Source organism: Salmo salar, chromosome ssa24 (genome assembly GCF_905237065.1).
Source record: "Salmo salar chromosome ssa24, Ssal_v3.1, whole genome shotgun sequence".
Classification (NCBI taxonomy): domain Eukaryota; kingdom Metazoa; phylum Chordata; class Actinopteri; order Salmoniformes; family Salmonidae; genus Salmo; species Salmo salar.
Window position 1 is genome coordinate 33,680,082 of NC_059465.1, and position 13,557 is coordinate 33,693,638.

The 13,557-nt window shown below is 44.1% G+C and overlaps 2 protein-coding genes across 2 annotated transcripts in view; one reads left to right on the plus strand and one right to left on the minus strand.

The window, feature by feature from the left end:
- Positions 1 to 8,191, plus strand: part of skic3 (SKI3 subunit of superkiller complex) — a 29,949-nt gene extending 21,758 nt beyond the window's left edge. Inside the window, exons 32-41 of the mRNA XM_045706640.1 lie at positions 50 to 122; positions 375 to 428; positions 589 to 700; positions 844 to 972; positions 1,141 to 1,265; positions 3,893 to 4,057; positions 4,171 to 4,323; positions 5,645 to 5,775; positions 6,222 to 6,351; positions 6,916 to 8,191. Coding sequence (XP_045562596.1) covers positions 50 to 122; positions 375 to 428; positions 589 to 700; positions 844 to 972; positions 1,141 to 1,265; positions 3,893 to 4,057; positions 4,171 to 4,323; positions 5,645 to 5,775; positions 6,222 to 6,351; positions 6,916 to 6,990 — 1,147 coding nt within the window. The 3' untranslated portion in view covers positions 6,991 to 8,191. The remainder of the gene's footprint in view (positions 1 to 49; positions 123 to 374; positions 429 to 588; positions 701 to 843; positions 973 to 1,140; positions 1,266 to 3,892; positions 4,058 to 4,170; positions 4,324 to 5,644; positions 5,776 to 6,221; positions 6,352 to 6,915) is intronic.
- A 1,555-nt stretch (positions 8,192 to 9,746) lies between these two features.
- Positions 9,747 to 12,075, minus strand: gig2p (grass carp reovirus (GCRV)-induced gene 2p). Its single transcript, XM_014172332.2, has 2 exons — positions 11,795 to 12,075; positions 9,747 to 10,976 (listed from the first exon to the last, which is right to left on the minus strand). The coding sequence occupies exon 2, from the start codon at positions 10,973 to 10,975 to the stop codon at positions 10,295 to 10,297; it is 681 nt and encodes a 226-aa protein (XP_014027807.1). The 5' UTR covers position 10,976; positions 11,795 to 12,075; the 3' UTR covers positions 9,747 to 10,294.
- Between the last annotated feature and the right edge of the window lie 1,482 nt (positions 12,076 to 13,557).

Genomic DNA, 13,557 nt, shown 5'->3' on the forward strand with positions numbered 1-13,557 from the left:
AGGTATGTAGATACAGATAGTAACACGTTTTCTTGTCGTGTTGGTGCAGTAACCCTGGCAACCCTTCCCTGTGGGCCCTGCTTTCTAGACTGGTGCCACAGTATTACCCCAGGAAGGCCGAGGTATGTCACCTCAGCCATTATCTATCTATCTATCTATCTATCTATCTCTCTCTCTCTCTCTCTCTCTCTCTCTCTCTCTCTCTCTCTCTCTCTCTCTCTCTCTCTCTCTCTCTCTCTCTCTCTCTCTCTCTCTCTCTCTCTCTCTCTCTCTCTCTCTCTCTCTCTCTCTCTCTCTCTCTCTCTCTCTCTCTCTCTCTCTCTCTCTCTCTCTCTCTCAGCTGGTATTTGATCTGCTTGTGTTGTGTGTTCCAGGGAGGTGCAGTGGCAGGCCATGTGGCGTGTCTCTCCAGCATGACCCAAGGAAAGGTACGTGTGCACGCCTCAACACTACCATTCGTCTCTACTTGACACCCCCCAAATGTCACCACTGATCTTCTCGGTACGGTTTAATCCCCTCCCTCTCACTGTGTCTATTCTGTCCCTGTGTGTGGGTGTGCTGCCTGCCACTACCTGTGTGTGGCTGCAGAGGGCACTGCTGTACAGTGGAGTGAACCAGCTGGCTTGTGGCAGGCACTCTGGAGAAGACCACAGCAGGAACGCCCTGAAGACCATGCAGAGGGCTGTGCTGCTCTGCCCCGGTAAGGCCATGATGATCACACACAGCCTTTTCCAACATAAACATCTACACACAAAGCCTCAATCCCTTTAAGACTGTGTATGGACACTGTGTATGGATTCCCTGATGTAACATGCGCCTCTCTTCTCCCCGTCTGTCTGTCAGATGACCCGGCGATGTGGGCGGGGCTAATGGCTGCTTGTCACACAGAGAACACAGCTTGCTCCCTCTCTGGCTCCACGCCTGGCAGACGAGGCTTGGAGCAGGTGCTCATGGCCGTGGTGTCAGAGAAAGGTAGGTCAGCACTGGTCTGAGATGTGTGTGACTATGTGTACATGTGTAGCAAAGACGTGTAGCATTGTTTAAGTTTTAGACCGAAAGAAAGTATTTAAATGTGAGACTTTTTCTCTCACTCCGTGTGTTTACCTTTTCTTTAACCTTTTTCTCTCTGTGTGTGTGCAGTGCGGAATGTGGAGGAGGTGGAACAGCCTCTGGCCCAGGCTCTGGAGGGTTGGGTGCTGCAGCAGGCAGTGACAGGACTGACAAGTGGAGGCCAGCTAGAGCAGGCTGAGGCCCTCTGCTCTCAGGTACACACACCGTCAAAACCCTCATATATATACACACACACACACACACACACACACACACACACACACACACACAATGTTAAATACTGTTGAAGTAATATGTCTACAGGTTCATCTGCATCACCTAAAGCCCATTCTTGTGGTCTTTAGGTGAGTACAGGCAGATACAGTCAGTATCTGGATAATATGTGTGAAATGCTTGATAATGTATGTGATATCAACAGAGAAGTATATTTTCTGGGTGATTTTTTTTTAAATTTATTTATATTTTTTTATATTTTTTATATATATATATATTTTTTTTTATAAAATATTGACTGGCACTCAAGCTACCCACTCAAGAAGAAACTGTAACCAGTGCCTGCAACCTGGTTCAGGTTGTCAGTCAACCTACCAGGGTAGTTACAAAAAAATATAATAGCCATATCTAGGAAAACCACTGTTCCAAAGGCTGGGCCTAATATAGTGTATAAGAGGTCATACAATAAGTTTTGTAGTGATTCATATGTTGATGATGTAAAGAATATTTGCTGGTCTGTGGTGTGTAATGAGGAGCTACCAGACACTGCACTATACACATTTATCAAAACATTATTGTTGTCTATCAACAATGACAAGCCACCGGGGTCTGACAATCTGGATGGAAAATTACTGAGGATAATAGCAGATGAAATTGCCACTCCTATTTGCCACATCTTCAATTTAAGCCTACTAGAGAGCGTGTGCCCTCAGGCCTGGAGGGAAGCTAAAGTCATTCCTCTACCCAAGAATAGTAAAGCCTCCTTTACTGGCTCAAATAGCCGACCAATCAGCCTGTTACCAACCCTTAGTAAACTTCTGGAAAAAATTGTGTTTGACCAGATACAATGCTATTTCACAGTAAACAAACTGACAAGACTTTCAGCATGCCTATAGGGAAGGACATTCAACATGCACAGCACTTACACAAATGACTGATGATTGGCTGATAGAAATTGATGATCAAATGATTGTCTTGTTAGGCTGTCTTGTTAGACTTCAGTGCACGTTTTGACATTATCGATCATAGTCTGCTGCTGGAAAACCGCATGTATTATGGCTTTACACGCCCTGCTATATTGTGGATAAAGAGTTACTTCTCTAACAGAACACAGAGGGTGTTCTTTAATGGAATCCTCTCAGACATAATCCAGGTAAAATCAGGAATTCCCCAGGGTAGCGTTGAGTAAAGCCAAAGTGTGTATGTATGCGGATGACTCAACACTATACATGTCAGCTACTACAGCGACTGAAGTGACTGCAACACTTAACAAAGAGCTGTAGTTAGTTTCAGAGTGGGTGGCAAGGAATAAGCTAATCCTAAATATTTTCTAAACTAAAAGCATTGTGTTTGGGGAAAATCATTCACCAAACCTTCAACCTCAACTATGCCTCATAATGAATAATGTGGAAATTGAGCAAGTTGAGGTGACTAAACTGCTTGGAGTAACCCTGGATTGTAAACGGTTATGGTCAAAATATATTGATACAACAGTAGCTAAGATGGGGAGAAGTCTGTCCATAATAAAGTGTTACTCTGCCTTCTTAACAACACTATCAACAAGGCAGGTCCTACAGGCCCTGGTTTTGTCACACCCGGACTACTGTTCAGTCATGTGGTCAGGTGCCACAAATAAGGACTTAGGAAAATTCCAATTGGCTCAGAACAGGGCAGCACGTCTCGCCCTTGGATGTGTACACAGAGAGCTAATATTAATAATATTTATGTCAATCTCTCCTGGCTCAAAGTGGAGGAGAGATTTTAGTGACTTCATCACTACTTGTATTTATGAGAGGTATTAACATGTTGAATGCACCGAGTGGTCTGTCTGAACTACTGGCACACAGTTCGGACACCCATGCATACCCCACAAGACATGCCACCAGAGGTCTCTTCACAGTCCCCAAGTCCAGAACAGACTATGGGAGGTGCACAGTACTACATAGAGCAATGACTACATGGAACTCTATTCCACATCAAGTAACTGATACAAGCAGTAAAATTAGATTTAAAAAACAGATTAAAAAACACCTTATGGAACAGCAGGACTGTGAAGCAACACAAACATAGGCACACACACACGATAACATACGCACTATACACACACATACACATGGAGTTAGTACTGTAGATATGTAGTAGTAGGGGCCTGTGTGTTGTGAAATCTGCACAGTGTTGTGAAATCTGTGAATGTATTGTAATGTTTTTAAAATGTTATAAACTGCCTTAATTTTTCTGGACCCCAGGAAGAGTAGCTGCTGCATTGGCAGGAACTAATGGGGATCCCATAATAAACCCCAGGAAGAGTAGCTGTTGCCTTGGCAGGAACTAATGGGGATCCATAAGAAATACAAATACACCCTGTACATGCAACAGTCATACGTCCCCTATACGCTCAGCACTTCCAAACCACATCCGTCATACATCTCTCTGAGCTCTTGAGTCTAATTTGAAAGTGAAGGAGTTTTCATGTTTGATCTCCTGAAGGTGTTCCTCCTCTCCTGCAATTCTCCCTCTCCATCTGGCCCAAGTCGTTTGGAAATGCTTTTCATGGTCGACAATTCTGAAGTGTCATCCTCTAACCCTGTCTCTCCTCCCTCTCTCCCAGGTCCTGAGTGTGTCTCCTGAGCACCCCGCTGTAGTCCTGCTGTTGAGGCAGGTGCAGTGTGAACACCTCCTCCTGTCCAGTGTCGGTACTGCCCTGCCAGCTTCCGTCCTGGAGCAGCTCAGCAGTGCCGTCCTAGCCAATCACACCTCAGTGGCCGCCTGGCACGTGAGTCACACACACTGCTGACTGGGGGGGTTTAAGATATTGGCCTGGATGTCTGTAAAGTATTGTATGTTCGCAGCCTTCTTCCCTCACTTGTCTCCCCCCTCCTCTCTCAGTGGCTGGCGGAGGTGTATCGTACCCAGGGTCTGCTGGTACAGGCAGTAATGGCCTACAGACAAAGCCTGCAGCTGGCCTCCCAGCTTGACCTCCACAGTGGGAAAATGGCATGTCTTCTGCGCCTAGCCCTGCTGGCCCTCAGCCTCTGCATGGTGAGTCTCCCTCTGGGACTAGCCCTACTGGGCATGGTGAGTCTCCCTCTGGGACTAGCTCTACTGGGCATGGTGAGTCTCCCTCTGGGACTAGCCCTACTGGGCATGGTGAGTCTCCCTCTGGGACTAGCCCTACTGGGCATGGTGAGTCTCCCTCTGGGACTAGCCCTACTGGGCATGGTGAGTCTCCCTCTGGGACTAGCCCTACTGGGCATGGTGAGTCTCCCTCTGGGACTAGCCCTACTGGGCATGGTGAGTCTCCCTCTGGGACTAGCCCTACTGGGCATGGTGAGTCTCCCTCTGGGACTAGCTCTACTGGGCATGGTGAGTCTCCCTCTGGGACTAGCCCTACTGGGCATGGTGGGGATGATTGATTCAACATGGTGGTGTCTTACTGTAATATTTAATATTGAACTTATTATAGGATTTTGTTGATGGCGTTTCTGGAATACCATGGGATGTTAAATGTCATGGAGCAGTACAGTTATTTACACATCCATGACAAGTCAAGAATGCAGAGTTTGTTTTGTATTCCAGTAAATTACACAAGTGATCCTTGACATGTGAACCCTTAGTCCTAAAAAAGTCTGAAATGTGGTTAAACCAAGGTAGCCGGTGTATTGAGTCAGTTGCTAACACACTCGCACAGGGGCCCATCCTCCAAATACAGAGACCAACAGAACACAGACGGCAGGTTAGTGAGGAATGACACACACACAATGATGGGACCACTGATCAAAGCCAAGTAGAAATGCAAACAGCACCAAGGGTATTCATTGTCCCTTTCAACAGCCCCAGTGTATGTCCAGCTCTAAAATGGGAGGTTTGGGTTATGTATCAGGCCTGTGAGCATAGCCGTGAGAAGTAGGGGGTGCTGAGGGTGCTGCAGCACCCCCTGAAAATAAAAATTAAAAAAGGAATCAAATGTCCCACTAAAGTAGTTCAATGGGCCTTTACTAGACCTGTATTAGTGGACCAATATAGCAGTCTGTAGCGTAGGGAAGAAAAAAATAAACCAAACATCTTCCCGCGGCTATGGCTGTGAGACTTTTTAAGAGGCATAGTGAACCTTGGTGAGAGAGGGGTATGAACGTTTCTCTTCCTGTGGGGTGGTAATTATCTGTCTCAGTACCTGCTGAGCCCAAATTAGATTGCAGACAAAGCCTTCCAGATTAGACAATTCCTTGATTAAACAGTGGAACATTGCATTGTCTTTTTCGTTAATGTAGTTACAGGTATAAAGCTTCAAGGGACATTCACCTTCTGCTCACCTATATGGGAGGTATGAAATGTGTTTTATTTTTTTTCTTGTGTGTTTCAGGCGAAAGTCCCTGGTGATGAATGGAAGGAGCTGGTTCTGGAGGCGACCACTGAGGCTCTGAAGCTGGGCCCCTCCCCTGTAGCCCTCCTTGTCCAGGCCCTGCTACACTTTGCCACCAAGATGGGCGCCAGGTGGGAACCCCTGCTACACTCATCAGAGTGGCTGGCGATGTCCCAATTATCTCCTTCCTCCCAAAGTGTGGACTTATTCACTTCTTTACCAGTAACTTCCTTTCAAGTTAGGAATCAGGAATATGGTGAAAACTCCCACTAGCCAATGTCTCCACCAAGCCAATGCTTTTGGATTTATGGGAAGTAGTGAATGAGTGTACACTTCAGGATAAAGGAGATATTATTGGGATGCACCCATAATCTCAATTTCATATTCTTGCCCCTCAAACCATGACAGCAAATCTTCAATGAATGTGTTCAACAGTACAGTTGATATTACCAGACTGCTTATTCTTGTGTGATACAACTTCATAACACATTCACAATAGTAAAAGCCTGTGCATATCCGGTGCAAACAATTCTCCTGTCGTCTGAGTCGGATTGCTCTGATTGTTGTTGTGGTCCAGGGAGACGAGGCGTCTGTTGGAGAGGCTGGTGTACTTCCCCTCCCAGGGTTGCCCAGAGACGGTGGCGTGTGTGGCTCGCTGGTACCTCCTACGCCACCTGCATGCCAAAGACGACCTGGAGCTGATGGACGTGAGTACAGAATGAACCAATTACAGCCAAAAGATTTCCAAGAAGTATACAAGTATTCATGTGTGATTGGTTTAAAAAGACTAACGTAACAGTATTTGTGGTTAAAATGAGATGCCATATTTAATACAGGAGAAGGTAGTATATTTACTGTGTATTGATTGCTTGGTCTGTCAAAGCAGGGAGCACAGTTGAGGTCAGGTGTACTGTTTCAATAAGGAGCAGGCCAGCCAGGTGGGATGCACTGAGGTAGCAGCAGTTAGCTAGGGACTGCCAATCAGGTAACAGAAGATCATTAGCCTAATGTCTCAGAGGATGAGGAGGGTCAGGTGGTCAAAACACTAGCCTCTGAAGATTGTATCTTCAAACTTTTTGAACAGCGTGGCAGTGGTCATATCATGCATAGGGTGTGTTGTCTATGTACGATCGTATGCATGAGATGACCACTCTATGTCCTGCTACGCTGTTCAAAGGGTATGCTGCATGTAGGTAGAAGGTAGTGGTACGCAGTGAATACATCCCTTAAAACGTGTTCCTATTCAGCAGTTTTACTTTGTGTGTCTTTAGACCCTGGTGGATGACGCCAAAGCCAGTGGAGATGGCAGACTGCTGGAGTTCCACACACGGCTCACCTCTTGCTGACTGCCCACTACAGACTGCCTGACTACCAGGGGACAGCACAGCTCCATCCACAGCCAGCCACTCACTCCGCAAACAATGCATGACCTGAAGTCAAAAATGTATCTCCTTCACTGCCTGACTCTTGTGCTGTCTCTGTCTTTCACAATCATGTCAAACGTTTACTGTACTTATGGTATTTGTATGCAATAGATTAGTTTAGGCAATCAGTTCTTACTATGGGATATTGAGATTTGGGAATAACACCAACAGGAGGCACTGAGGGTCAAAACACTACCCTCTGAAAATGGTATCTTGAAACTTTTTGAGCAACGCGGCAGGATGTGGAGTGGTCATATCATGCATAGGTTATGTTGTCGCCTATGGATGATCGTATGCATGAGATGACCACTCCTGTATATCCTGCCATGATGTTCAAAGGGTATTCTTTATGTAGGTAGAAGGGAGGCAAGGTAGTGGTAAGCAGTGAACACATTCCTGTCACAATGTTTTACTTCCAGGGTTTAACAGTTTAACTTCAAATCCTTAGAGGTGCATTCTGTAGCTTTAAGTTAATTTCTACAGTGGCAACTCACAGTACTACAAACACATTCAGTCAACAAACAAATGGATACATTTGATTGCACCCAAACCTACACCTTCAGATTCAGCACTTTTGACCAGAAAAAAATAACTCAATTCCAAAACATATGTATGGTCTCCCTACAGCTTCTGGTGAATGCTCACTAGTTAACCCATATTTAACTGATCAGTTACTAAATGCCTTGACTAACACTTGTGATATTGACAGACAAACAAGATAGTGTTTCAATTCTGTAGTTGGCTAGTTAAGAATGTAAGCTTTGTCATCTTGTTATTGCACTATGCTGTTTATCATGTAGGAAAGTGCCTTCTTCAGAGCATGAGCTATATTAACATATCTGCTTTTGGGTGTCGCCTTAAGACAAAAGATGTATCACTTAATAACATTTTTAATTTGCGCTCAAAGCCAACCCACTGGTGCGGAAGGCCACCCTTGATGTATATGCTCTAAGCCTGCCCATGAGTCAGGACTGAAGAGTAAAGATGGTTGAAATCACATCACACGCCACTGGGTGTCAAACTCCTTAGATTCCAGTGTAGTTTGCACCGTGCATACTGAGGAAATTGTGTTTAAAACAAGGCGCTTTCTCTGAAAATAAGCAATAAATATAATTGAAGGAAATTATGCTGCCGTCCTAAACCTGCTTTTAGAATTGTCGCTTCTTTATTTCATGTGAATGCTGTCACACATTGCAACACAGCCAAATTATATAATGTAACCACTGCCATAGCGTTTGTGGTTTTCTTACGTATAGCTATGAGGAAAAAGCATTTTTACTTTGGAGGTCATGTATTCCATATGAAATGGATCAAATCAAACTTTATTTGCCACATGCGCCGACTACAACAAGTGTAGACTTACTTACAAGCCCTTAACCAACAGGGCAGTTCAAGAAGAAGACAATATTACATAGTGAAAATATGCATAGTGATACTGCAGGAATAGAAAGGCCGATATACAGTACCAGTCAAGTTTGGTCACACCTACTCATTCAAAGGTTTTTCTTTATTTTGACTATTTTCTACATTGTAGAATAATAGTGAAGACATCAAAACTATGAAATAACATATGGAATCATGTAGTAACCAAAAAATTGTTAAACAAATCAAAATATATTGTACATTCTTCAAAGTAGCCACCCTTTGCCTTGATGACAGCTTTGTGCAGTCTTGGTATTCTCTCAACCAGCTTCACCTGGAATGCTTTTCCAACAGTCTTGAAGGAGTTCCCACATATGCTGAGCACTTGTTGGCTGCTTTTCCTTCACTCTGTGGTCCAACTCATCCCAATTGGGTTGAGGTCGGGTGATTGTGGAGACCAGGTCATCTGATGCCATCATTCTCCTTGGTCAAATAGCCCTTACACAGCCTGGAGGTGTGTTTGGGGTTCATTGTCCTGTTGAAAATCAAATTATAGTCCCACTAAGCGCAAATTATATGGGATGGTGTATCGCTGCAGAATGCTGTGGTAGCCACGCTGGTTACGTGTGCCTTGAATTCGAAATAAATCACTGAGTGTCACCAGCAAAGCACCTCCATGCTTCACAGTGGGAACCACACATGCAGAGATCATCCGTTCACCTACTCTGCGTCTCACAAAGACATGGCGGTTGGAACTAAAAATCTCAAATTTGGACTCATCAGACCAAAGGACAAATTTCCACCGGTCTCATGTCCATTGATCATGTTTCTTTGCCCAAGCAAGTCTCATCTTATTATTGGTGTCCTTAAGTAGTGGTTTCTTTGCAGCAACTCAACCACGAAGGCCTGATTCACACAGTCTCCTCTGAACAGTTGATGCTGAGATGTCTGTTACTTGAACTCTGTGAAGCATTTATTTGGGCTGCAATTTCTGAGGCTGGTAACTCTAATGAACTTATCCTCTGTGGCAGAGGTATCTCTGGATCTTCCTTTCATGTGGCGGTCCTCATGAGAGCCAGTTTCATCATAGTGCTTGATGGTTTTTGTGACTGCACTTGAAGAAAATGTTTATGTTCTTGACATTTCCCGGATTGACTGACCTTCAAGTTTTAAAGTAATGATGGAATGTAGTTTCTCTTTGCATATTTGAGCTGTTCTTGCCATAATATGACCTCATAGGGGCTATCTTCTGTATACAGGGGTGGTACACAACTGATTGGCTCAAATGCATTAAGAAGGAAAGAAACTCCACAAATTAACTTTTAACAAGGCACACCTGTTAATTGAAATGCATTCCAGGTGACTACCTCATCAAGCTGGTTGAGAGAATGCCAAGAATGTGCAAAGCTGTCATCAAGGCAAATGGTAGCTACTTTGAAGAATTTCATGAAACTATATTTTGATTTAACACTCTTCACTATTATTCTGCAATGTAGAAAATAGTAAAAATAAAGAAAAACCCTTGAATGAGTAGGTGTGTCCAAACTTTTGACTGGTACAGTACAAGAACATGCTATGTGTCTTCATTGATCCCCTCTGGCACATCATTGTGCACCAAAATAGCACACCATAATCATCCACATGCAACATAAGCCTACATGTGGAGATAAAAGGTTTGTTCAGGAGATACATTCTGGCCACATGATGTACATCATATATTTTACAGGATAAAAAATATTAGGTCCCTGAGATACGTGTATGCAATAACACACCACCGAAGACTATTAGACCATGACACATCACTGCCCTATGAAAAATTGCTGATCAATGCTACCCCTTGTCTTCTAACCCCCCCCCCCCCCCGTCAGGCACTGGCAGAGCAGGTGTGTTTGGTCATGAGGGTGCAGATGTTCTGTCCGCAGCCCCAGCACGGGTGCAGCGTATGTGTGTGATCTGGTGTGGTTTTCCTCCTGCACAGGGTACACACACCCCCAGCCACCGCAACCTTCATGTCTCCACCCCTTCCAGTCCCAGCCCGCTTCTGTGATACCAGCTGCGTTAGCTCAGCCAGGATGGTGGGGTTGGGCGCCTTGGCGATGCTAGTGACCACAACACGCTGGGGGTCAAACACACAGTCCTCCTCCAGGCCGCTGGGCACGGAGTGCATGCCACAGTTGGGGGGAACCCACGCGGTGTCGTACCCTGCTGCGTTCCAGCTCTTCTGCATAGGGTGGTTGTCTTTGTCGATGCGTTTCACGCGGCCAGTATTAACACGCAGCTGCAGCACCACACGGTCGGAGGGGGGGGCTTTTAGCGGGTAGCGCTGTGCTTTCTGCTGGTTGCGGCTCACGTACACACCGGGGCCCAGCATGCCATCAGGGGACTGGCGGAAGCCATTGGTGATGATGAGCCGAGCAGTCTGGACATTGGTGCCATGGTACATAGTGTAAGCATCCCCCTTTTGAGGCTCCTGCTCCGCCCCCAGTTCTGACACCAGGGATCCGTCATCGTACACCACGTCCCAGCCAAAGAACGTCACCGACATCCTAGAATGAAATTAAATGGATAGTCAAAACAAAATATTCTTCATGGTGTATATGGGAGCCAAATAGAACTTGAATGGAACGGTGTAAAATGATTTGAGTTGGCTGCTAAGTGTAGGCCTACTTCCTGGCATTGGTGTAAAGTGCTTTAAAGTGGCAATATGTAACTTTTTGGGCAACCGACCAAATTCACATACAAATGTGAGTCATAGATCTATAATGTTACTTGAAAACAAGTCTAAAGTGGTCACTCTGTTATTTCTATGCCTTCCGTTCTTAAGTTTCGTTTTTGGGTCTTTGTCTTTCGGTTTGTACACCAGCTTCAAACAGCTGAAACAGCAATATGTTTGGTTATGGAAAATATATTTCACAGCGGTTTGGATGGTACAATTATTATCTACACTATACTAGCTTATTTTGTCGCATAAACTGAAATTAGGAAAAATAGAGTTTTAGCAACCAGGAAATGGCGGAGCGAAATCTGCATAGTGCAATTTTAAGGTATCTTTACTATTACTCAATTATGACAATTGGGTATTTTTTTCAACACTGCATTCTGATCTCATCATCCCTGTCTATCCCTACAGTGGACCCTAACAGATATAGCCTACTGTAGCCTACATTTAAATTACGCTAGAAATTACGCATTTAATTTATGTCTTATACATTATACACAGCTGCTAAACATGAAACTGTATGGACCACAGACAATGGCATAACCATAACAGACAGAAACAAAATAAATATTAGTTTAGTTTCAGCCAAGTCCTATCAAAAAGGTTTCCAAATTAGTATTACATGTATATTAGTGTTTTTCTTACCTGTACAGCAATGCGTCGACGAAGTGAATCGTTCGATCTGAGCAATTCTACTTTCGCTTTCTGTATAACAAAATTGAAAGTAGCCTAGGCTAATTAATTGGCACTACGTTCTAAAAACAGCGAAAACGGGAACGTGCCGCATTAATAGAGCTAGACGCCGTACAGACCAAATAATTGGGCCTATATCTTAGAATTCCTAATGCATACGATTCCCATAGAGAATTCCTCTAGAATTAATTATTGCAACAGTTCCAAGTTCAACTCGGCAACTAACAACTTGGAGGACACTTTTGGGCTGCGTATCAACAGTGGAACTATTTTCCACTCCTCCTCACCTTAATATATGGTTATATCAAATTTAAATAGTGAATACAATTTTGTTGTTACCATAATATTGTGCTGTAATATGAAAGGCCTAAAGTAGCCTAGTTTTGTGGGGTGGTATGTGTATATTCATGAAATAAGGTGCTGGAGTATAATATAGCAAATCCATGGGGTAGCCCTGACCGGGACTCAAACCCAGTCCTGCGACTGTCAAGCCAACACCTTAACCATTTATGCCAAGAGGTCCAAGCCTCTTGATAAGGTTGTTACATGTTGGGTTAAAGTTGCTACATTACCATTACCCCCTTCCTTTGGGAGAGTGTGTCCCCATGCTTCTCTATACCAAGTCCCTCACATGTACACAGCTCTCCGACTGCCTCACCCGCCATTTCTGACACCAATGTAGCGAATTCAAGGGGTAGCCCCAACCGTGACTTTAACCACCCTGGTCCAGTGACTAACAAGGCAGCAACTTAACTGTTATGCCAAAAGGTCCAAACCTCTTGACGAAGTCACTAAAGATATTCTGTATAGGGAGAGTCAGTCCCTGCAACATGATATACAGCCTTCATAGACTTCTCTATAGGCTCTGCTGGCTGCTGCTGTGTAGAACATTAAGAACCTCGTCAATTATACCATGTCCTCCCCCTACTTCCCCCTTCTCTCCTCCAAAGACAGCATGAAGGATTGAAGGGTCTGAAGAGCTAGCTTCACAGCTGTATAAAGCTGAGACTGGGGTGTGATTCATGGCTGGGTTTATTGCTTGTTTTATTTACTGATCTGTCCCTTCGCTTTTTGTCAAAGGCTTCAGAATCCCTGCAGAGGGAAGGCCATACCAGTTAGCACATTTGGTTCCTTAGAAGTTGTGGGAATGTACATTTTTTGTTTCCCATTGGTTCTAGGAAAGAAGCCATAAGCTACCTGACTGTTAAAACGGAAAGTTTTTTAGACATTCTGAGAATAGAAGTGAAAATTTCACCTGTTCTGGGAACAATACTTTTTAGGTTGCAGGTAGGTTCGCAAATGTTTTTCTATGGTTCCCATAAAGTAATTATTTTGGTTTTATTAACGTTCTGAGAATGGCAATTATAGGTTATTTGAAGGTAATTAAATAACATTCTGAGAACATGTTTCAATAATTCTGCTAGCTTAGGTTAACTGTTTTGAACTCCAAGCACAGATAGAACACTGATAGAATTGAATTTGCTTAGGTATTAATCATGCAAACACATGTCTTTTTTATTGTGGCATGGCATTAGTGAGATTCAAACCAGTGATCTTCTGCACTCTATCCATGGAATTAGTCCACTGTCCACCAGGATGGCCTTGTTTTTTTTACTCATAAAAAGCTGTTCATTTAAGTCTATTGAAACAGACCCCATTTCAAAGGAAACAAGCACTCATTAAGATCAGGTGTGGCCAAGTAGTGGGTGTGGCCA